General features: G+C 43.5%; 1 protein-coding gene across 1 annotated transcript; it reads right to left on the minus strand.

Moving 5' to 3' along the window:
* Window positions 1-10,371: 10,371 nt before the first annotated feature.
* On the minus strand, window positions 10,372-24,053 carry LOC117726542 (lysyl oxidase homolog 1-like). The gene is made up of 7 exons (XM_034526875.1): window positions 23,998-24,053; window positions 19,572-19,680; window positions 18,305-18,442; window positions 12,806-12,962; window positions 12,571-12,672; window positions 12,101-12,210; window positions 10,372-10,486 (listed from the first exon to the last, which is right to left on the minus strand). Exons 1-7 carry the CDS (start codon window positions 24,032-24,034, stop codon window positions 10,480-10,482), a joined length of 660 nt encoding a protein of 219 aa, XP_034382766.1. The 5' UTR covers window positions 24,035-24,053; the 3' UTR covers window positions 10,372-10,479.
* Between the last annotated feature and the right edge of the window lie 414 nt (window positions 24,054-24,467).

Below are 24,467 nucleotides of genomic sequence, written 5' to 3' on the forward strand. Positions count from 1 at the left end.
TCTGTGTAGTCAATGACGTCTCGCCACTGAGAATACGCTGGAAGATCTAATCAGTCTTGCTTCACTTCACTTGATCAGTTCCCTCAATTAGGTTGCAGGCTTGCAGCTGCAACACAGTTGTTGCTTTACACAGGTTTTGCTGGTAAATGTGCCTTGTTGTGAAGGGGAGTTATTTGTCGATAGCCCTCCCTGCAGATCCTCCGCTTATCGACGATCAGACATAACACTTTCCTGCCCGAAGCAAAGTATTTACATATGTAATGGATTTGCTCTTATCATGTCGCAACCTATTCTGTATGAGTCCTTCCCTTTTCTCATGATACTCTTGCTGCATGTTCTTTTGATTGGGTGCCAGCAACATTCAAGGGGAATTACAACATGCATGTTGTTACAGATAGTCAGAAAATGTGTTATTAAGGAGGCAGTTTCAAGATATTTCTCTGCTTCTTGAATTCCCTTGGGATGGAGTCCCCAAGTGCAGAATGTTTTATGCCACTCTTGGATCGGGGGAAAGCAGTGACACTCCCGTCACCTCATCAGAATCATCAGATTTCTACAATCACCTTGTAATCTGACAAACTGTTCTGACCCTTTATATAACTCTGCCTCCTGCTACATGCAGTTAGTTGTGCTTATTTGTGCCCTTATTCTCCTCCTGGTCTAGTTTCTTAAGACCATGCTCACGTTGGCATCTCTGGCATTGTGCATCATGTATATTCCATATCTCAGTTATACAGTATGCGTCTGTTGGATTTTGTTCCGTACGCCCCTTGGGGTATATTTATGTGCTCCACTCAGAATCGCACACTGTTTGGATTCACTGGGGAAACATCCTCTAGCACATTCTTGATGAATACAATTGCATATGTATTTGTTTCAAGAAATGGTGTTAAATCATTTAAGAAATTAAAATGATTGCAGCACTGTAAAAGAGGCTCCCAGTGGACATTGTGTATTACTGGCTGTACTCAACATAGGGCTAGAAGGCTTCCTTTAAGCTGCTTAGCCAAAAGCTGCTCGAGAACACATAGAAGCAAAAACAGAGGCTAGCTTATCAAAAAACGATATATAACAGTAAGACTTTTCAACAAAACAGACTTTTGGAAAAGTAATACCTCTCAGTAAAACAATGGATTGCATCATTTGGATTCCCGTCCCCTCATTTGGAGTTACCGATCTGTCTTTCTCTCTTTTACACACACACAAATAGATACACAGAAACACGCAAACATATTTATATAAACACACATGGTCAAAGTGGAGTTCATGGCTGCGTGTACTGCAGCACTTTCACAAAACAATATCATGTGGCATAGAAATGCTGGAATGGGGTGATTTCATGTGGACAGCCTGAACAGACAGCCCATACCAAGATGAAGTCCCATCATGGGGGTCAGGGTTTAGTTAGGACAGACCAAATATGAGAGTGAGAACAGCGTATCAAAACAACGAGATAATGGATTCTCACTCTCCTGGGCGGGGGAGGGGGGGGGGGGGGGGGGGGAAGAAATACCTCTACGAGGAATGTCTATGTGTTTTTCAAATATCATATTTCACAACTGAAACTAACTATACTGTTACCAATGTATAAGGTACACTGCACAAATGAATGCAATATTATAGCCCTGCAATAAAATGTTATCATTGCAAATATAACTCACCACAAATGTCTATTTTTTTCTCATTCATGTTGACGCGATTTAACATTCAGTTTATTTCTCATTTGATAGTGAACCGTGACTCTGAAGGCATAGCCCTGTGACCCTCCCTTCCTTGGTTGAGAAAAAAAGCAAACCAAGCCCAACTAATTGTCTCTGCTCCTATGCTACTGCACAAGTAGCCGATATATGAGATGTTCAGCTTTGGAACAAAAACAAACTGCTAATTTCTTGCAAATGCAAATCCTCCTTACAGATAATCACATCATCACACAAGCTGTGTGTGCACTTCAGCAGAATATGGGCTCATGACAACCCCCTCCCCTACCACAAAAAAACCCGAGAAAATTAAATAAGCCCACACATCCACACATGAACACAGCCAACATAAGCAATGCATATTAATGACCGTTTCCCCATGAAAACTGTAACGTACACAACAGTGGCAGCAGCGGCCCGGATAATACCAGTTGGCATGGCGGCTGTAAAAATAAAATCTTCTTTTATTTTTTTTTTTTAGAACAGCCTATAATAGTCACTGTCGTTTGCCCTTCCAGAACGTACATGCACTGTGTAGCCAATGGGCAGCTGCTGAGAGTCTGAAATGCAATGCAAGATAAATGGGTGATTTGGAAGAGCGGATATCTTCCCTGTAGGGACTGTGAGGAATAATCGCATCCGACACGACCAAACCCAGGTGGGTATATGCATACACCACATCTAATGGTGGAGCAGGAGGGGTAGGAGACACCACGTTTAATGAGTGCTGTCACAATACGGCAGTAAAACACTTGAAAAGAAAAACATGTATTTAATATACATACAAAATACAACCATTTAAAGGTGTACGCCCCTCCCCTGCCTCCATGACTCGGTTCCAATCATTGTTGTGTACTTCTATGTTTAGCTTGAATATAGTATGAGCTCCTCTCTCACTGTTGCTCCATGATGTCAACTTTCAGAAGACTTCAAACTGAAATGAATGTATCTTTGGCAGTGTGGTGACAGCATGTGACCCAAGCAGATTGTTTTTAAGGTTGTCTACATGCAACATAAACATGAATGTGACTTATTCATTTATGCACAGCACCATAGTGCCAACACACAGTTGTTGTATTTACTGTTTGGCGTTTTGCAGGCATCTTTAATGCAGTGTGCATCTTTCCTGTTCTCATAAAGTTCAGATTTGCAACCCTGCCTGAATCATGCATGACAAATGACACACAGCAGCTGTGAAAATGCCTTAATGAATTAAACATATTACACCTAATCTCTTATGAGAGGGCTGATTTCAGTAACTTGTCACACTTGTCACACAGTATTTCCTCAGAATCTACTGATACGTATTGTGGCATCACAAGGGGACAGGTAGTGGAGGGGCGCTACAGAGTGGCCACCAGTGCAAAAACTACATCTCCCAGCCTGCCTCACCGCTCACCCAGCTGCAGCTGCTTAAGGCACCTGATTGAGGCAGGGCTGGGAGACTTAAGGGAGAGCACCTGGGAAGGAGAAAGGAGAGCGGAAGGTGAACCCACGAGCACCTGGAAGAGGACAACAAGGGAGAGGACCTTGTAGCCTGGATTCACCAGGTATGAGTTTTTGTTTGGTTAATTAACCACTTTCTCCTCCGGGAGGTTTTGTGTTATGTAACTGGACCTTTTTTTTGATACTTTGTTCTTTTTGGATGTTACCTTGCTGGTGGGATGGGAAATAAACCTGGACTTTTTGTTAAATACCCTCGGACGTGCCTGTGTTCATCTCTCTCTTTGCACCGCCCCAGGCTAGCCTGTCCTAGCGACAGCCCGTGACACTACAGGTGGTGGAGAATGCGGGCACTGGGGCCAAAGTGCGGATGATTGAGAGAGGAGATATTGACGACTTGTCCCAACTTTTTTCAGAACTTCAAACCCCAGGCCACCAATCCAAAATGGAGCCACTGATGCAGATGCTGTTGGAGAGCCAGAGGGCGCAGCAGGAAATCAGAGGTGCCCTGTTGGCACAGCAAATCAGGGCTAATGAACTGCAGGAGCTCGGGCAGAGGCCAGAGTCGAAGCCCAGGGCTGCTGATTACATCCCTAAACTTGGCGTGACCGACGATGTGGAAGCTTACCTTCATGCCTTTGAAGCTACGGCGACTCGAGAAGGGTGGCCAAAGAGACAGTGGGTTGGACTTCTGGCGCCTTTCCTATCCGGTGAGGCCCTTAAAGCATTTCGAGATGTAGAGGCTGATATTGCCCACGACTACGACCAGTTAAAGGGGGAGATTTTGAGTCGCCAGGGGCTCACCAAATTTAGCATGGCCCAACGGTTTCATAACTGGACTTTCCTAAGCGGAGAGACGCCCCGGTCCCAAATGCACGAGTTGATACGAGTGGCGAAAAGGTGGTTGGAACCGGACAAACACAGCCCGGCAGACATGATAGAAACCCTGGTTATGGACAAGTATCTACGGGGTCTACCGTACGAGGCAAAAAAAATAATTTGCCACCAAAAGTTAACAACGGCCACAGGGTTGGTAGAAGCCGTAGAACAGTTCCAGGCGGCCTCGGACATGCTCCAATCACCCTGTGACGCGCCGCCAAAGAGGTCCGGCCCTGGCCAACCCTCACTCGGACCCACCCAGCAGAGGCGGTAGTTCACCTGGACAGCCACGAGCGTTCCGGAACCCAGAGCCCCGCCAGTGCTATCGCTGTGGCAAATTCGGCCACATCTCCTGGCAGTGTGAAAGGCTAGACGAGCCCATGCCCACAGCGGAGTCCGCCAGCGGCCCCCATGTCCACTTTGCTGCCCTCCTGGGCGAAAGTAGGGACCGGCGACCAACGTGCCCCGTAAAGGTGAATCGACGGGACCTAGAAGCCTTGCTCGATTCAGGAAGTGCTAGGACCCTAGTCCAGGAGGCAGTTTGAGGCAACGTCCCCGGCTCAAGGCGATCCCGTCCCGGTGGTTTGTGTCCACGGAGATACCCGAGAGTATCCAACCACCGTAGTGAAACTGACCACAACTAAGGGCATGTTTAATGTCGAGGTGGGAGTAATCCGGGACCTCCCGGTCCCAGTCCTGATCGGGCGTGGCTTTCCAGATGCTGTGGAGGGAAGCCCTAAAGAAGCTTAGTCGGGAGCCCCGCAAACGTAAGTCGAACCATCCACAATTGAGTAAAACCTGGGTTAACGTTGCCAAACCATGCTTGTCCCCTCTAGTGTCAGTCCAAGCCTTGGCAGAAGCTTCTAGTGGAGCTGAGTCTGATGACGCTGAGCCCCAACCTGGGCCAAGTGAGGAGGACACTGATGGCCCTCGAGAAACACTGCCCCTTAAAGGTCAGTATGGAACCGCACAGTTGCAGGACCTGACTCTGGGTAATGCCTTAAGAAACGTCCAGGTCCTAGAGGGAACGTTGGTGGGAACCCGGTTGACCCCTTCCTACCCTCATTTTTCAGTGAAAAATGGCCTCTTGTATCAGGTAACAAGAAGTAAGGACCAAATCGTTGAGCAACTACTTGTGCCCCGGCCTCACAGTTCTGCAGTTGGCCCACACTCACTTGCTGGGAGCGCACTTGGGCGTAGAGAAGACTAAAGAGAGGGTGTTATAGAGGTTTTTTTGGTCCGGAGTCCACAAGGAGATAGAGAACTACTGCCGCAGCTGCCCAGATTGTCAGGTCACCGCTCCGAAACCGACGTACCGGAACCCCCTTATCCCTTTGCCTATTATAGAAACCCCCTTTGAACAAGTAGGCATGGATATTGTGGGTCCCCTGCTCAAAAGTGTCCGGGGGCACCAGTACATCTTGGTCATAGTGGACTACGCCACCCGTTATCCGGAAGCCGTCCCTTTAAGAAAGTCCAATGCTAAACAAATAGCAAAAGAACTGTTCCTCTTCAGCAGCCGCGTGGGGATTCCAAAGGAGATTCTTACCGACCAGGGGACCCCCTTTATGTCGAGGGTCACCAAGGAGTTGTGTGCGCTGTTACACGTGAAACAGGTGAGAACCTCGGTCTACCACCCCCAGACAGATGGGCTAGTGGAGAGGTTCAACAAGACCCTCAAAGCCATGCTGAGGAAGGCCATTGACAAAGACGGAAGAAACTGGGACCAGCTGTTACCCTACCTTCTGTTTGCGGTAAGAGAGGTGCCTCAGGCTTCCACTGGCTTCTCACCCTTTGACCTGTTGTATTCTCACAAACCCAGGGGCCTTCTGGACATCGCCAAGGAGACGTGGGAGGAGCAACCCTGTCCCCATCGTACCATGATTGAACACGTGGGGGCGATGCGGGACCGGATGGCAGCTGTGTTCCCCATTGTGAAGGAACACATGGAGAAGGCTCAGAGGGATCAAAGGGCCGCCTATAACCGAGCAGCACAACCCAGGGAATTCAACCCAGGAGACAGAGTCCTAGTTCTTGTCCCCACTGTGGAATGTAAGTTCTTGGCTACTTGGCAGGGGCCCTTTGAAGTAATTGAAAAGGTTGGGGAAGTCAATTACAAAGTACGACAAACAGGGAAGAGGAAAGGTGAGCAAATCTACCATATTAACCTCCTAAAGAAATGGCATGAGCGAGAGGTGTTGTTCAATGGCCTTCCCCCCCAGAGAGTCGAGAGAACCCGCCTGGGACGAGGTGCAGTTAGGCCCGGACCTCTCTCCGCACCAGCGGCAGCAGGCAAAGGAGCTGGTAGAAGGAAATCAGGAGGTATTTTCATCCCTCCCAGGCTACACCCACCTGGTGGAACATGAAGTACGCACCAGGCCGGGAAAAACGGTGAACCAAAAGCCATATCGGGTGCCGGAGGCCCGCAAGAAGCTGATTAACGAGGAGGTAAGGAAGATGCTGGCGTTGAACGTGATTGAGGAATCCAAGAGTGCCTGGTCAAGCCCCATCGTCCTGGCTGACAAACCGGACGGAACAGCCCGGTTCTGTAATGATTTTAGAAAAGTAAATGACATTTCTGAATTTGATGCATATCCCATGCCTCGTGTCGATGAGCTAATTGAAAGCCTGGGCCAGGCACGTTTCCTAACCACCCTGTATCTCACCAAAGGTTATTGGCAGGTTCCATTGTCTCCAGGGTCGAAGGAGAAGACAGCCTTGACAGTTTGGAGCCCCCGCCACCTTCCAGCGCCTGATGGACCAAGTACTGAAACCCCATCGAGAATATGCAGCGGCCTATCTGGATGATGTGGTAATTCAGAGCCCAGACTGGGAGAGCCACCTACCACGGGTTCAGAAGGTCCTCGACTCCCTCCGACAGGCAGGCTTGACCGCCAACCCCAAAAAGTGTAGGCTGGCGTTTGGGGAGACCAACTACTTGGGGTACACCATCGGGCGGGGCCTTGTGAAACCCCAGGATGCGAAACTCGCTGCCATCCAAGACTGGCCAAAGCCGTTGACCAAAAAACAGGTGAGATCCTTCTTGGGCCTGGCCAATTATTACAGACGTTTTATCCCGGATTTCTCTGTGATAGCGGCCCCTCTCACCGAACTGACGACCAAGAAACATTCCCGTATGGTGACATGGTGCCCGGCGGCAGAAGAGGCCTTTAACGACCTGAAGAGGGCCTTGTGTTCGAAACCAGTCCTGATGGCCCCCGACTTTAGCAAGGAGTTCGTGGTCCAGGCAGATGCTTCTGAGATGGGCCTGGGTGCTGTCTTAGCCCAGATAAAGGAAGGTGAGGAACACCCCGTTCTGTATTTGAGCCGGAAGTTGCTGCCAAGGGAGAAGAACTATGCCACAGTGGAGAAAGAGTGCCTAGCGTTGAAATGGGCCCTGGAAACCCTCAAATATTACCTGCTTGGAAGGAGGTTCACTCTGGTAACAGATCATTCACCTTTGCAATGGATGGCAAAAAATAAGGAAACAAACAGCAGGGTAACTAGGTGGTTTTTAAGCCTCCAGCCGTTTAACTTCTCTGTCATTCACAGGCCAGGGCGACGCCATGGCAACGCAGATGCCCTGTCCCGCCGTGATGCCTTCTGGTGCTCATTCACCCTGCCGAGGACGTCAGGCCCGGGGAAAGGGATATGTGGCATCACAAGGGGACAGGTAGTGGAGGGGCGCTACAGAGTGGCCACCAGTGCAAAAACTACATCTCCCAGCCTGCCTCACCGCTCACCCAGCTGCAGCTGCTTAAGGCACCTGATTGAGGCAGGGCTGGGAGACTTAAGGGAGAGCACCTGGAAAGGAGAGCGGAAGGTGAACCCACGAGCACCTGGAAGAGGACAACAAGGGAGAGGACCTCGTAGCCTGGATTCACCAGGTATGAGTTTTTGTTTGGTTAATTAACCACTTTCTCCTCCGGGAGGTTTTGTGTTATCTAACTGGACCTTTTTTTTGATACTTTGTTCTTTTTGGATGTTACCTTGCTGGTGGGATGGGAAATAAACCTGGACTTTTTGTTAAATACCCTCGGACGTGCCTGTGTTCATCTCTCTCTTTGCACCGCCCCAGGCTAGCCTGTCCTAGAGACAGCCCGTGACACTACAGTATTCTGTGTAAACCTCATATGAAGCACAGGGATCCACTGCTGGCACATCATGTTTATATTCCAATGAGTGCACACAGCAGATGTGTAAATGTATTTATTGTAAAAGACATGTTTGACAGGTGTTCATACAAATGTCATCACCACATGCCAAAGATGCTGTATTGCTGTTAGCTACTCTTGTTCAGAATCATATGTTGTTGCATCTCGTCATCGAGCGTATACGTTATGATCATGAGCTACGCACACAAGAAAAATGCAGATCAAATATAAGAGCTGGCTATCTACAGTATAACTGTTGGTGCTTTTCCATTGTTTATTCAGAATTGGCAGATATTAAAGTGTAATCAAACCCCATTGTTCATACTTTTTATGGTCGGCATTGCTTTCTGCAATAGCTATTCAATGTTTTTAACATTCAATAACAATTCCCTCTCTATATAGTAGGTTACATTGTTATATCATAGTACTGCTTTTTTAAAGCGAAACCAACTATTTCCTACTGCTGCTGGTTCACACAAATGGGGAGACCTTTATTGTAAAACAGTCCTAGGAATCTTTTTGTCACCACGATTAGTGTTAACGACGATCGCAGACAAAAATGTGAGAAACAAAACAAGATGTCAGCAAGTTTGCAGCTGATCTGTGAATTGAACAAGAAGTCAGTCAGCGAGCTGTTGATGAAGAGCTGCAGGCGACAGGCTGTACTACAACCTCTCAGCAAGATAACCAACTCCTGTTACTGAGCTTTGCTGTTGAGTGGAAAACTACGATAAAATCACATCACAGTTGCTCATGGCATCACGGAGGAAGTCCAATTATTGACTGACTTCTTTAATAAAACTCTGGTATGTTTGGTTCCACTGTAAACAGATACACAAGTTGCTCTGCTGATGTACTGCTGCTTACAAAGTAGGTACTCAGGGAGTGTTTGATTAAGTACCCGATAAAGAATTAAGGATATTGGAATTATTATTTGTTTGCATTCCAACATTGTGTGATCATTGATATGTTCAACAGAATTGTGAGTTTTAACTGTATGCTGCAACACAGTGGTAGGAGGCCATAGTGAACCATTGCAATGGAAACACTTAACAGGAAACAGCTCACTCAATTGGAGAGGTAGGTAGAGATGGCTTTCTTACGCTCTGCATTATGATGCTCAGTCTGAAGCCACTATTTGAATAATTCAGATTATCAAAGAAAATACGAGTTCATTGTATTTCACAAATTACAGTAACAGGTCAAACTGGATAAACAAAGTACAATCAGTTACAGTAAGATACTCTCCATCATTAAAATCATGCATCACTAAAATATTTGTATATCCATTTTTAAAAAAGGTATATATGACCTATGTTCCATCTGACCAGTGTTGGTAGTTGAAGAAGAGACCCTGAAACAGTGTAATTATACAGCTTACATAGTGTGAGTCTTGTGTTCTGGAAAGCACCATTTTCTGCCAGTTGAGCTTCCTGTTTGTGTTTTACTGAAATAAGAAAGGACGGACGGGGACGAGACACAAATATGCAAGGACTTAAGAGGAGTACAACCACCAGTACTGATGGTCTTTTTTCATGTTGACGTAACATTTGATGAACTTGACAAATGCAAATATGACCTGCTGTTTTCCTCTTGCTGTTAACACAACATGAAACAGGATGTGCTCAGAGAACCACAGTATACACTGGGGCAGTGAAGAGAAAAGAAACTAAACAAACTAACACACATTATAGTTCTTCTGAGTCACTGGGCATCCCTGTCCGTCCCCACACGGCATGGATGAATGCTGCTGGGAAGACTTCGTCCCCTAATCTTATTAATTGGATCGCAGCGGAACACTGATTTGTCGGGTCCACTCAACTCAGCACCGGCACCATTTCACGCTTTATTTTATAATTTATAATTCAAATAGAGTCATTCTGCCGGGAGTGAGTATATGTTTGTGCGCAGATACAGTAAACACCTTTTTTTTTAAATTCAATGATGTGTTCCAAAATTAACCAAACCAGACTGGTAGTAATATGAGAAATATAGTTGGAAGCACGATCTTTTGTGGTACGTACATTGAAGGAATGTGAATTAGTAATTATTCAAGAAGAAATTATGCATTATGCTAAATTGTGTGTATGTGTGGGGTGTGTGTGTGTGTGTGCGCATGTTCACTTGAAAACCCCCAAATTATGTTCAGTGCCAGTGGAACCCTTGTTTGCCATGGGCTCAGGATACCGAGACATGCAGCACAAAATAGTTGAGACAAACAACAATGGACCAACAACAAATGGATTCCATTCACATTTCAATGGAATAGCAATCAGGGTCACCCATGGCAGCCTTCCAGTGCCCGATCAAGACCTGCAAAAATAAACAGACAACATTCAACACTGTTAGAGGAACTTTGACATTCCAGGCTCATGGAATATAAGATGCTGTACAGAAGAAAATCCTATGTATCCCAGACCGAGGATTTATGTCACAGTTTATACCATCTTGTTCACAGGAGTAATGCCAAAACTATACAACAACATTGGCTCTTATTGTGCTCTAATTAATTGTGGTTAACGAAACACTCAAATTGGTGAGAAGTTTTACTGTTTATTAAGCTCCGCCCTCCTTACTTACTGTTGCTGTGCCTATAAAGCTTTATGTTCTCGCACTGTACACAACGCATTTTACAGATATATTAGTGGGGGATTTACCACTATTATTCTTGAGGGATTAAAAAAAAAAAAAATTATAATAATTATATATATATATACGTATATATATATATATATATATATATATATATATATTTATATATATATACACGTATATATAGGTTGATTTTAGGCAGAGGTAGACATAAGCTGTCATTTGTTCTCGCTGGCAACATAACTACTGTCGCAGGCAGTTTTAAAACGACAAGAAACATGTAAAAGGGGTCTTAAAAAGGCACAAGTTGCATATCCATAATCAGCATCCTTATACCTGATATTATGAGTATGAGAAGTACAAACGTATGATCAGGCTAATATTTCATTTGAACACAACCTGTGGATATAGTGCTCGTTCATATTTTCAACATGACATGCGAAAAAGCTTTTACGTTGAGGTATAACCAATGTGTTTGGTCGGGGGTGCTGGAAATCTAACAAACTGCAGGACACGGCAGCTATATAAACTCTAATGAAGACTTCTAGTTGCTGCTGTGTATTTTAATTTGAGCAGACAATGTCTGTATTCATAATTAGTGTTGATATAATTATATACCTGATTCTTTTTCAAATATTAAATCTTTTCAAATATCAGACGTTAATGATGGAAATAAGGCTTCTGGCATCTGCTAATGTATATTGGGTTCACTACCCAACTATTATATTCAGCTTTCATTAACTCCAAAAATGCCTTGGCAAACATATTTTTAAGTGTATCTTTCACTGTACCAGTGAAACCAACTAGTGCACTTGAACCTAATGATGCTTTCCTCTTGTATAGACACTCTCTATAAAGTCTTTTCAAGAGGATATGATAGTAATTCTGAGTGCAATGATACACTTCCTAATTCAAAAGTTCAACACCCCTTCATCTCCCGTTGAGGGAGAATATGAAAGTTTCAGAGACTATTAATCTTAACTGGAGAATGAGAACATAATTCTCAATCAAATATTTCAGACAGGAACCCATTAAGTCCACTAAGTAATTCAAAACACTGTAAGGCTCTTCCTAAAACTGTGTTTAGCTCCTAACCCGCCATGTGGTTCAGTGTAACTCTATGGGAACATGACACAAAACGATTTATGGCTTATCTTTTAGTCCACATTCTACAAATACACAAATATTTGAAAACTGCCCAGCCTGTACTTGCAGTAGAAAATGAGAACATTGGTCATCAATGTAACACTCACCTAGTGACTTCACTAATTACTAATAAATTACTAATCAATTACCAACTATGTGTTAAAAGTGTCTTGGTAGAGTCGTACTTACTGTGTTATCCTACAGTTGTTTGTTGTAACAAATCGTCCTGTGTAGTGTATGTTACACCTGACCACGTTGTTGGTGAAATCTGATTCCAGCACCAAGAATTTGGGATTAACCTGGAGCTGAGAGACGAAGGACAGAAGGCACATTATAACTCACCATAATCACAAAACAACTGATGGACACTCCAAAAATGAGGGTATTTGAGATAGATGACAATAACCACGATCACATATACTGTAGATCTTTTGTGTGTCCAGTCACACTGACCAAATAAAATATGCAAGGAAAATAGACAAGAAGATGGGTGAGAAACAACTGAGCCACGAAATGATTGCAGATAACTAGAAACCTAAAAATGTCATTAACTTCATCACTTTTTTACTACCCCGATCAATTTGTTTTGGTGGCCTTGAGCCTCACCGTTTTCCATGAATTGTGCTGCCATGTCGGCTCACACTTGATTCTCACATAACTGTTACCTTTAGTATGTATTTTCCAGGCTGAATGTCCGTTATGTCAATCCATTGGCAGTCAATATCAGCATTGTATGTATCGTAGCAGCCTGGGCTCAAACCCTGAAAAAACAAAGGGGAGGTGAGACACTTATGAGGAATACTGATCCGAGTCAAAAACAGTGCTAACAAGAATATTGCTGGTGACCAAATTAAGCTTAAATTCCTAATTTCATGTTTTGGTTTGCTGTGTTACCTGAGTTTGAGTGGTACAGGCATAGCGCTTCAGGTGGCCAAAGTCACAGGTGGTGTCCTCCAGACAGAAGCTAGCCTTGTGTCCCTCTGCCACTTTACGGCCAGTACTGACTTCCAGTAAATCATAGTGGCTGAACTCATCCATACTGTGGTAGTGCCTGTCGGAATGAGCAAAAGACTGTCAATGAACACAAAAGTAAAAGAAACACCTACATTTAGGTGGGATATCGAGTTAATTATAGTGTTATCTGTTAAGCATGCCAGTATCTGGGCAGAACATATAATCAGTTTGTTAAGTTTGTTCATTACATTGTCATTTAGTTTCAATTTAGCCAATTTAGGCCATCAGTGAATTGACTGACCTGTTGACCTCATCTGCTAACAAGTGATGTTGCACCTTGACTGAACACATCACGAAGTATCAAAGGACAATGGATACTAATTAATAGCAACAATAAAGTACTGCTGAAGCAGGACATTAACACCCTAATGATGTATGACATGTTGTTAATTAGCATGTATCAGTCGGCAAGATCAGAAGTGTTTGTGTGTCAGAGAGTGTACACATTTAAGCCTGTGCGTGTGTGCACTTGTGGCTATTTTCATGTGTACGTGCACATATCTGTGCATGTGTGTTTGTTTGCACAGCTGTAGCGGCTTAGGAATGCTTGGATGCCCATGGCCACTGATCATCTCAACTGATCCGGAATATGAACCAAGTGACTCCGACAAAGAGCCGGTCCATTTGAAATCATTTGCAATATTAACAGCTGTATGGCTAGCACCTCTCCCAAATATCCAAGTGACCCGGGATGCCATTTAGTTTTTAGCGGTCGGCTACAATCTTTCCTGCCCGCTGCAGGGCCCTGGAGGAAAACAAGTTGTGAAGCAGAGTGATTAACACGTACAAGATAGTGATGGAGGTGGAGAGGATGCACTCAATGATGGCAATGTAGAAGTGCAGCATCATTGTCTTTGGCAGGTTGAATTGCTTCAGCTGCCTCATTAAGAGCATCCTCTGCTGAGCCTTCTTGGTGATGTAGCTGATGTTCTGAGGTCACTCTGTTATGGTGGAGCGCAGGAAGCAGAAGGACTCCACAGAAATCCACAACCATCTCCATCGTCTTTAGAGTGTTGCATTCTAAGTTGATAAGTCTACACCAGGTCACCAGATGGTCAGTCTCCCACATGTAGGAGGACTCATCCTCACCAGAGATGAGTCCAATGAGGGTGGTGTCATCCGCGAACTTCCGGATATTGACGGACTGATGACTTGAGGTGCAGCAGGGAAAAGAGCAGAGGGGGGAAGAATGGCGCCTTGGGGGAATCCGGTAATGATGGTATGAGAGGCTTAGACATGTTTGCAGCGCTTCACATGCTGCTTCCTGTCAGACAGGAAGTCTGTGATCCAGTTGCTGGTGGAGTCGGGCACGTGCAGCTGGGAGAGCTTGTCCTGCAGCAGAGAAGGGATGATGGTATTGAAGGCAGAGTTGAAGTCTACAAACAGGATCCTGGCATTCCTGAGGAGTCCAGATGCTGGAGGATGAAGTGGAGGGCCATGATGACTGTGTCGTCTTCAGACCTTTTGGCTCTGGAGGTAAACTGCAGGGGGTCCAGGAGTGGGTTGGTGAGGGTTTTGAGGTGGGACAGGACAAGGCGCTCAAAAGACTTCACAACCACAGAGGTCAGGGCTAAATGTAGTCATTATGTTCTGTGATCTTTGGTTTTGGGGGGACAGGGATGACGGTGGAGGCCTTTGAGCAGGCTGTGTGTACACGTCAAAACACCAAAGGTGAACCATGTTGTGCAGTCGCAAAGTGAAAAAGTCAACATAATGGCAAAGAATACCCTTCCGACGACATGAGCAACCTTTGCCTTTCCATACAGTAGCTTATAAAAGGTTCCGACAATCAACTTTAAGCTAACTGGTATGCTGTTGGTGAAGCAAATATGAGCTAAATCTATTCCAGTTGAATCATAGAGTGTATGAGAGAAGTGGACGTAGCCTCCGAGACGTAACCCATTGGTTTTTGAACTGCTGTTTATGCAACACCCGGTGTGCTTCTCGTGTGTGTCTCCCCAGTATCTCCTGATTGTTCATTCCTTTCACTTGCCCTCAGCCACGCCCCTGCCTCCCACCTGTGTCTCCTGATTGTTCATGCCCTACACTGTGGTTTCCCCTCATATATATACACCCCTGCTTTCCTTCGTCTTTGTTTATCTAACTCTGTGTTCAGTTTACAGAATGTTGTACTATATAGTATTGCATTGTATCATGTGTTCTTAGATTTTCTTCAACCCATATTGACAAAATGTATACTATTTATGTCTATGACATATATCATCACCTAACGACATATTTGGACATATTTCTGATAAAACCACAAATAACTAAGTGCAATCCAAGGAGTATATAAAAAGCAACAACAACACAAATATGCCCTGGTTTTTGTGTGGACCTGAATACATGTTTCATTCAGTGTGGAATGAAGACATGTAGTCATGATCCCATTAGCTGCACTTTGAGTTGTTTAGATACAACATGGCCAACAACAATATGACAATGTTCCTAAAGGGGACACCAATAATGTAATGTAATACATTACAGGATCTAAATACACCTTCTAGCAGCTATTGCAAGTATGTATTTCCGTTATCCTTTGATTTTTAAATTACTCCATAAGTAAATGTAAGTGGTGTTGACTTTAGTTGCTGAAGCAGGTGAGGTAAGCGCTGGATCTCGTACAGTCACACACACACTCTATATACATATTGCCCTTTCGCCTTACTTCATAGCCCATGTTACAACATAGCAACAGCTTTTACTGCAACACTCATTAGAGATTGAAGGATGGCTTGGAAGGAAACATGGGTACTTTACAGTAATGGAGTAAGTGACCATTCAAGGACTCATTTTTTCCACAGGAGAGGCAACCAATTATGAACTTCTCAGGTAGAAACCTGTCAGTTTTTATCTGCAGGTAAACACTATCTGAATTCTGACTAACATGCTAATGCACAAGACTGAGTGTGTTTCCAGGCTTATTCTATATGGGGCACAGGGGCAAATGTGCATTATGTGCAATACATGTGTGAGTCACACTGTTCATATCATATGTGTGTGTACAAACCCTGAATCAGGGCAGGAGAGCCTCGAAGGTTGAAGTTTTCTCGGAACTGACGTTCATTTCAGTGGCAGTCTTGAGATGATAATCAACAGTACATTTGTGTGTGTGAAATAGAAAGAAAGAGTGCGGGATGCAAATAAAAAGATTCAGAGTGGGAGGTGCTGGATTCTGAGGTTCCTGGAAGGGTCCCTTGCCTGGATCACCTCACTGACTATGTCAGCTATAGAGAATGTAGTGGGAAGGACACAGAGGATTTAACAAGAGAAGTTTGTAATTGTAACAAATACAATACAAAACATGCAATTCCTTCTTTAAAGTTGCGAGTCATTTGCCAATTGTGTTGCAAAAAACAAGACTTTGAGGGTTTCCCAAATTGTAGCACAAGTTGTAAAACACAGAAATATAGTCGGTTCTGTGAGAACTATTTAGCAGTGGCCTGGCATTTGCACTCTACAAACAGCAACCAGGATATGAAGACAAATGCTTCCAAGCCCATGCACAAATAGCAGCAATGATCTTTCACCACTAAGGTCACAAACGTAAATAAAGTTGGACCATAAGGGACAAAAATGTTCTCCCAAATAAGCAGGGCATTCTAATGACTTCTACTTGTCTCCCACAATGATTGGCATACACAAATACTTTCTAATGGAATTCTTTGTCCTCGTTTGTGTAAAACAAAACATACAGAATTCCAACATTTTCACAGCACCATGATACTCAAGAGGATGCCGTTCCCTTCCCCGCTTCTAATATTCCAGTGAAAAAGATGGGGGTGAGTGTAATGAAAAGCAAAACTGTCAACTACACAGCTTATTCAACAGGAATGTAGGTAGGGCATAAAAGTTTATTGTGAGAATCTGGGCTAGAGCTTTTCTTCCCCTAAAGAGAATTCTTTGTTAACAAACACTGTGTCCCAGTAACCCATATCCATGCCATCATACTTTAGCAGCTGTGTGATCTGGTGTCACAGATCGACAGGAAAAATGGACTGATTTGTCATTCCAATCACACAGCCAGTGGAATGATTGTCTTGGCTTTCTGCCTCCTGGGAACCAATGTGTAAATGCAGACTGATGTCAGACAGAAACAACACTGCCAATCTCCTGACGGGCAGTCGACATTCTTCCAAGATGAGAATAGTAAAGCAGGGCCTGGCACCAATGTCAGTGGGCGGACTTGTTGAAATTGAGATAAAAGCCAGTCTATGGAATATATTGTCATAAAACACTGACGAAACCCCCCAAATCACCTCATCAGTAGTCCCCTAGAGCCACGACTGGCTTTCTAAATCAACTATAATCTGTTCTCTGAGAAAGACACATGAGACATTTGCTTTCTAAAGTGATCCAACCTACACAACTACATACCATTATTTTTCATTTAATGTCGAGTATCCATGTTGAGTACAGAGTATCCTGTTTAATTTCTAATGGACTCCATACTGTCAGTTTGGCACCTCAATCTCCTCTTTAGACCAACCTGGGCAAGTCTTGGCTTTTCTATTGTATGTACACTATGGATCTAATTGGGGCACTGTGACACCCAATCTGCATTTACCTTCCATTGACATGTGCTTAATCAACTTAGTGGACATGAACTGATACCTCCTCGATTGCAGATGTTCCCTCCATTTGTTTACCCTTTAGTGTGGGTTTTCCTTATCCAAAGCGAGGGTCCAAGGACCGAGGGTGTCAAACCCCCTTGAGGCAAATTTGTGATATAAATAAAATTGACTTCCTTTCCCTTTGTGTCTCGGCTCATATTGATTGACACAGGAAATGCAAAACATCATCCATCATGGTTCGGTACATTCATTTAAGGTGTTACATATAAGATTGGGAGCATTTCTATTTCCTCTCAAAGGCTCTCAATATGGCAGCGGCTGATCCGACAGCTCGCAGCGCATGGTGCTACCAGCGTTCATGCTTGGTTTGAGCCTGCTGCAGTGATGCAGGCACAAAGTACACGTGGCAGACAGAAGATGATGTCATCACAGCTTTACAGCTATTATATGAATGCGATTAAGTATGCCCATGAATATGAGTTTACAGTTAGTTATAATTTCTCTTCAACATTGAGGAGGTTGGTTTACGCCGTTCTGCTCGTAACACCATTTTCCTTCTTCACAGTATATTTAGTTTTTATGGAAAATACTGCAACGTGTTGAGTGTTGAGCATGAATATGTGAGGTGATCAACATTGACCAGCTTATGTTTACAGATATTAGTTACATAAATAATTACAGTCTGTAAGAATAAAATCAGATAAAGATGGCTGCCAGCTATCTCCCTGGTTACCACAACAGACAACAATATAGCCAGTAAAGCATTATCTGATGTAGTGAAATCTGTTTAGTATGAAGTACTTACTGGTGACAACTATGCCACTCCCAGGTATGATGTGGCCTGTTGGGCATGAAGTCGGCAGTCCCCTTATTCTTCACCCTCTGAGGGAATCGAAGCAGGACCCTTACATCGTAGTCTGTGGTCTCAGGGCCATATGCAGAGCTGAATGGCGGACACATATATCAGGAACAAAAACACAGAGGAAAACAACTGTACAACTGGCTGCAGAAAGAATGTCCGCAAGTCTGTTTTCTTAAAACATAGAGAAGGAAAGAAAAAAAAAGAGCAGGACCGGAAAGGCTCGGAGGTAGGAGCATATCTACTAAATAATTCACTCTACAGATTACAACCATCTCTCCACATACACAGTTTCAACACGGAGAGAGGGAACATGCCGTTGCACGATTCACTTTGTGTGAAAGAGGAGGAACAACCTAGAGTTCACAATGCCACTGAAGATCTAAGCCATCCATCTTGTGGCTGTTGTTGACATTGGAGTGTATGGCAAATTACAACAGCCCATCTGTCGGTGATTGCTGCAAACTCAGACAGGATATGAAAGAGCTTTGAGGGATGGCTGTGCTTGTGATGGGAAGAGGGCAAATAGAGCAGCCATGGGGACAGCACACTTCCATCATTTCAATAGTGTCTTTAGTACAGAGACAGTCAAAGGGCCCAGGCCCGGGGCTCAGGGGATGCTATCCACAACACAGATACATTAAACTAACATTCTCTATCCCAGAAGGTGAGCAGGATTCGGTTGACTTAAATTGTGCTGTTGGTCAACTTTTTTCATTATTTTTTTCAGATATTGTTGCACAGGACTGGTGTGATCCTGAAGGCTCCCTTAGACATATGGTTGGTTCACTGGCTGGTTAATGTTGCCCAAAGGTGGAGCAGCTTATATAGAATATTGTTTCACGAAACAAATGCACTTTGCTGTTAATGCATGATCTGCAGCAGGATACAACCTGGACAGGACATCAGAGGGCTACATTGAAAAATGAAATAATTCATTGTTTCTTGCATACTTCAATTGATTGTTTTCCAGGGGTGCAAACCACTGAGCCACCAATCTCAGTGGTTCTGACCTTATGACATTTCAGAAACTATAACAATTAGAACATTTGATCCTAACATGAAAATATTAACATGGAAACAGAATCTATAGGGACAGAGATCTTTGATACTGTGAGACTACTGTGTAGAATGAACCCTTAGGAAAAGTAAAGAAATATATAGAGAAATTAATAAAACTAAGCCAGCAAAGGACATCCATAATTGGGCTTACCTTGAAAGACATTTTTCTTCAGCAGCACAGCGGAGAGAGTACATGTGGGCTTTCTGGATATATGTGGAAGCCTGGACATAGTTGGGATCAGGAACCAGGTCAGGCAAACCTAAAATGATAGACAGACTGCTCAACCTATATGGTAATTCATAACACACAACCTTGCTTCAACAAGTGAAAGTTATTTGCTCACAAACCCCACAAATCTGAAATCATATAAATCTGCTCCAAATACTGAAAACAAAAAAAGAGCACTTATTAGTCAAACGGATATTTTAGACTCTAACATGATAGTATATGCCATATTTAAACAATGTTATAAATTATAGTTAATGCTGAGAAACTACATTTACAACACTGGTATTTCACTGTGATTTGACTTGATTCAATGATTAGTAAGCTGTGACAGGTTACCTTTTGATCTCTTTGAATTCCAGCCTGTCACTGCCAGCAAATTCACATATTTGTCATCAACCTTTTATTACCTGGTATTTATGGGAATGCTGATCGGCAGATACGATGGGCCCACAGTTCAAGACTAGGTCACGCTAGCGATTACTGTGAATTCCAGATTATTATCATGGTTTTCTAATGAGACACTTATTCTCCGTAAACCAGTCAGACCACACCACAGCTTTATTTTGAGTTTTGAGATTTTGCAAAAGGGAACCTTTTTTATACCAATAATTTCTTGGCTAAAGTCATTTGATCTTCAATGTGCACATGTCTTAATATGAATGTTTCACTTGAACTAAACCTTTAATATAATAAACATGGAATGACGAGTCATATCTGTTTGGGATAAGGCTATAACGTGTAAGTATCTGAGTTGCAGTATCACAGGAGGGCTTGTTGCAATGCACCCTGTGTGTTTCATACTTTGGATTCTGCAAACAAGTGACAGAGATGAAGAGATGAGGGAAAGCACAGCCGCATATAGATACAGCAAGAGAGCCAGACAGAGACACAGAGGGAGAATGTGCGCGCCAGGGCAAAAACAACAGTGATCTCACACCACGGCTGTTTTGAAAGTGGGCGACTGACCAAGTCTGTCAGAAAACCTGAGGAATAAGTTAAAAAAAGCAGGCCTCACTTGTCAGAGTGAATGTCTGTCTGTCTTCCCAGTAAAGGCCATGCCAGAAAGGGTCTCTGGAGAAATGTATCACCCCTCTCTGTTTAGCATACAAAGGCCAGCCACACTTTAATGTGAGCTTGTACAAGCAATTGAAAGTCAGACCATCCAACCTCTCAGCCTTGAAGTGTTAATAAAATCACAATTATGTACAACTTGAATTTCTGTTGCAGCCTTCTTAAACCATGGCAAAGAAAATAGATGGTGAAATAAACACACCGTCTTTGGATTTTGGATTAATACAAAGGGTTTAAGCAACAGGACATTTTAGATTTGACATTTGCCCAGTTTCAAATCCTGCTCAAGTCCTCCCTCAGCTCCAAGTTGAAAAAGGGCCTTGCCTTTGAAAACATATTGTAAACATCCTATATGACAGCTCTCTCAGAGGCAGACCTAAAGAACAGGGGAAGCCTCCTGGGGCAGACCATGATGTAAACACTGTGAGACCAGTGTGAATGCAGAGTTTTTCCAGCAGCACTCTCAAGCTATTTGTTTTCCCTCCTCACCCTAGAAAGGCTTTGTTCTCTGCCTCCTAATCTTTTGAAATGTGAAATTGGGTGTCTTTCAGAGGGATACAGTGTATTGAGGAGCCAGAGCTGATCAGCTCTCGACAGCATGTGACAAAGCCACACATTACACTCTAAGTGGGGCACGGAGGAAAGAAACTCAATCTTGCCAAGCTTTATATACCATCTAATATAGCGTAATAAAATACATGAGGACTCCCGCTCTAGATACTCCTGCTTTAAGCGTCTGGCTATTAGCTGCAGGGGACGGACAAATTGGAATACTTGAATTTCATTGAGGTAATTTAAAAATGAAAACTCAGAATAGCGTTTCATGATTAAGTATAAAGTATATCTCAGATTATTTTAGGTAGTTTACTTTACAGTCCATGCCCAGTTGTTAATACAGTGTGCATCCTATCATAATTATTTTTGGTCTGTAGATTATAGATTCAGTTCAGCAATAGTGAGATGCTAAAATTGTTTTTCTTAATTTGAAGATATGATGTTTAAGCTAATGATTGAAATAACAGCAGCTCTGCCTTTCAGCTGCCTAATTAATTAATCTTACAGTCTAATTATTCTCATGTATGACTGCTTGTGGCTTTATCACAGAATATGAGAGCAATTAATGGTGAGTTGAAATGATGTGGGGACAATATGCAAACCTTTTTAACTGATCTTTGCCATTATACTTAATTACAAAACCAAACCTTTCGAAGCTACACTCAAAAGCCTGCACAATCCAATTCAGCAACTGGGCTAGAGTACTACCAACAGAGAAAACTACACATGTGAATAGATTTGATTCATCTGAATGTATTCTCAAATTGAACTCATTGTTGATCAGAGTCTGTTCTTTGTCAGTTTGCCTGATACCACAATACAGGGATTTATCTGGGGAACAAAAAGAGAATGGAGGACACCATCTATTTATTTAACCTTAGGATTAGAACTTTGTAAAAGGACCTTGCTGACTGATGTGAAAGCCAATGTGTATTGAGAAAAAACCCTCTCTTTAACACTTTGAACACAGAGTGCATACAGTGTACTGTGTAATGTTCTTGCTTTCTTTATGCCACACTCTGCTAATGGCTGTGGGTCAAGCCCTATTCCTTGTGTGTGATTCTAGGAACAACTTGTATGTCCAACCATTTGACAGTTAAAAGCAATGACTGGAAAGTGGTTATGGTTACTGAAACTAGTTTAATGGCCCTAAACTAAGTAATCAGTTATCTCGTTGGTTGTGAATGGTAAAACTTGCTAACTAGCGCACCAAGGCTAAACCGGTTTTCTTGTATTTGCATGCATTGAACACATATGGCCATACAATATATTACATTTGTTCAGAATTTATTTATATACTTTTTGGAGCATCGTGTTCATTGAAACTTATTTCTGCTTATTTTTAGCAGTGTATCTTATGTACTTTACTACCTCTAATAGGACACAACATTGTCCTTCGAATATGCATTAATACGATAAAAAAATATACTCGTCTGTTGACTAAAGGTAGATCTAAAACTTGTAGATCACAATAGTTATGGTACTGTAACAGCTTAATTATGTGCCATGAAGCAGTGCAATAAAAATGTCAGTTTCCCAACAGCTCCCAATGGTGGAATCGTTATCACAGTGATTACTGGGAGCACTCAGGCATCTGCACACATGTTGGCTTTTTGTGCTGTAGAAATGGCTCCCAGCAATGGAGTGGCTAATGAATGATGGTTGCAACACACACAGTACACTAGAGAGACTGCAGCACAGTTAGGCAGATCATTGAGTAACACAAAAGGTACATCTACATTATTAAGAGTCTGAGAAATTCATTGGAGGTCCTCATCTCCTGTCAGCTCAGACCAGACGCAGCCTCTGGTGGTCAGAGCATAGAAAACCTTTGTTTTGTATTTAATTGAGTCATGTTTTCCTCCAGCATTGATAATTAGCTCAAGAAACTTAACAACACGTCATGTAGCTATATTATTTAAGCCAGGGTATTGCAGTTGTAATATTCACTCTTCCCCCCAAAACTCTGATTTTTTAAATTTCCTGTAGCTGAAGCAATGGACCCCATGTGTAACAGGGACTTTCCATACTCTCCCTCCCCCTTAGGGAGTGGTGAATTACTGTATCCCCCTTCCTTGTTTCCCCTATCCTGTCCTCAAGCCCAGGAGGCAGACATGGCCCACCAACACCCCCTGTCACCAGACCCCCTATGAGGTCACCACTGCCATTACCCAATTCCACACGCCGCGTGAACCAGTCTATTTTTGTGTAGCACAGACCTCCCCACACAAAAAACACAGTGGTTCTTGTGTGCTCTCTGTACATTGGCAGGGTTTGCACAACACCTGGTTTCAATAACTATACAAGTGGGAAAAGATGAACCTTGTGTCCACTGTGCTCTTTTTGTAAACTGAAAAATAGGCCGAACTTTGAGTGGACATTTTATTCTGATTACTCCAAATATCTGACAAACATGAAGAAGAATATTGTTAAAACATGACTACATGCTTGAGGGGTGGTGAGCTCTCCACTCCCCTAGGTATTTCAAATGCATGTGTCCACCAACTACAGAAATCAAATCAAAGACAAATACATTTAGGGTGAATGCTCACAAGTGAATACCTTCCCTGTTTCCACTGAAAATGTGAAACATTTGAAGTGCATTGGTATTTGGCTTCAAATCAGACTTCCCACCCACGTGCCTCTCCTAATATGATCAAGATTTGACATTTTGAAAGGATTGTGTTAGCTCACAAAAACAAAAACAAAAAGCTTACCGTACCTGTCTGTTCTGTCCTGTACACACTCCCGACATTCATGCTGGGGTTCTCGAGGCCAGAGTTTGGAGAATTTCTGCCTGTTGAAACGGGCTGCAGGAAAGGAGGCTGGGGTCTTCCGAATGGAGGAAACTGTTCATACTGTGGGCTCCTGACTTGTGGTTGACCAGCTGTTCCTGTCCTGTCCACCATTACTGGAGCTGCCTGGTTGGCATCAGGGGCAGAGACAGCAGGGAAAGCAGGGACAGCAGGACCAGTCTCCCCATTGAAGATACTGTGGGTGTATCTGTGGTCCAGACCATCTGCAACTGGTGGTTGGGCAGCACGTGCAGGCACCACAGGATTGGGCCCATAGCCATAAGACTGGTAGTAACGGTAGCTATCGTCAGTAAAATCAGTGGGAGAACCTGGGAGCACTGGGGCCAGACCTGGGTGCACTGGGGCCAGACCTCCATACACTCCACCAGTATAACCC

Source organism: Cyclopterus lumpus, chromosome 3 (genome assembly GCF_009769545.1).
Source record: "Cyclopterus lumpus isolate fCycLum1 chromosome 3, fCycLum1.pri, whole genome shotgun sequence".
Classification (NCBI taxonomy): Eukaryota; Metazoa; Chordata; class Actinopteri; order Perciformes; family Cyclopteridae; genus Cyclopterus; species Cyclopterus lumpus.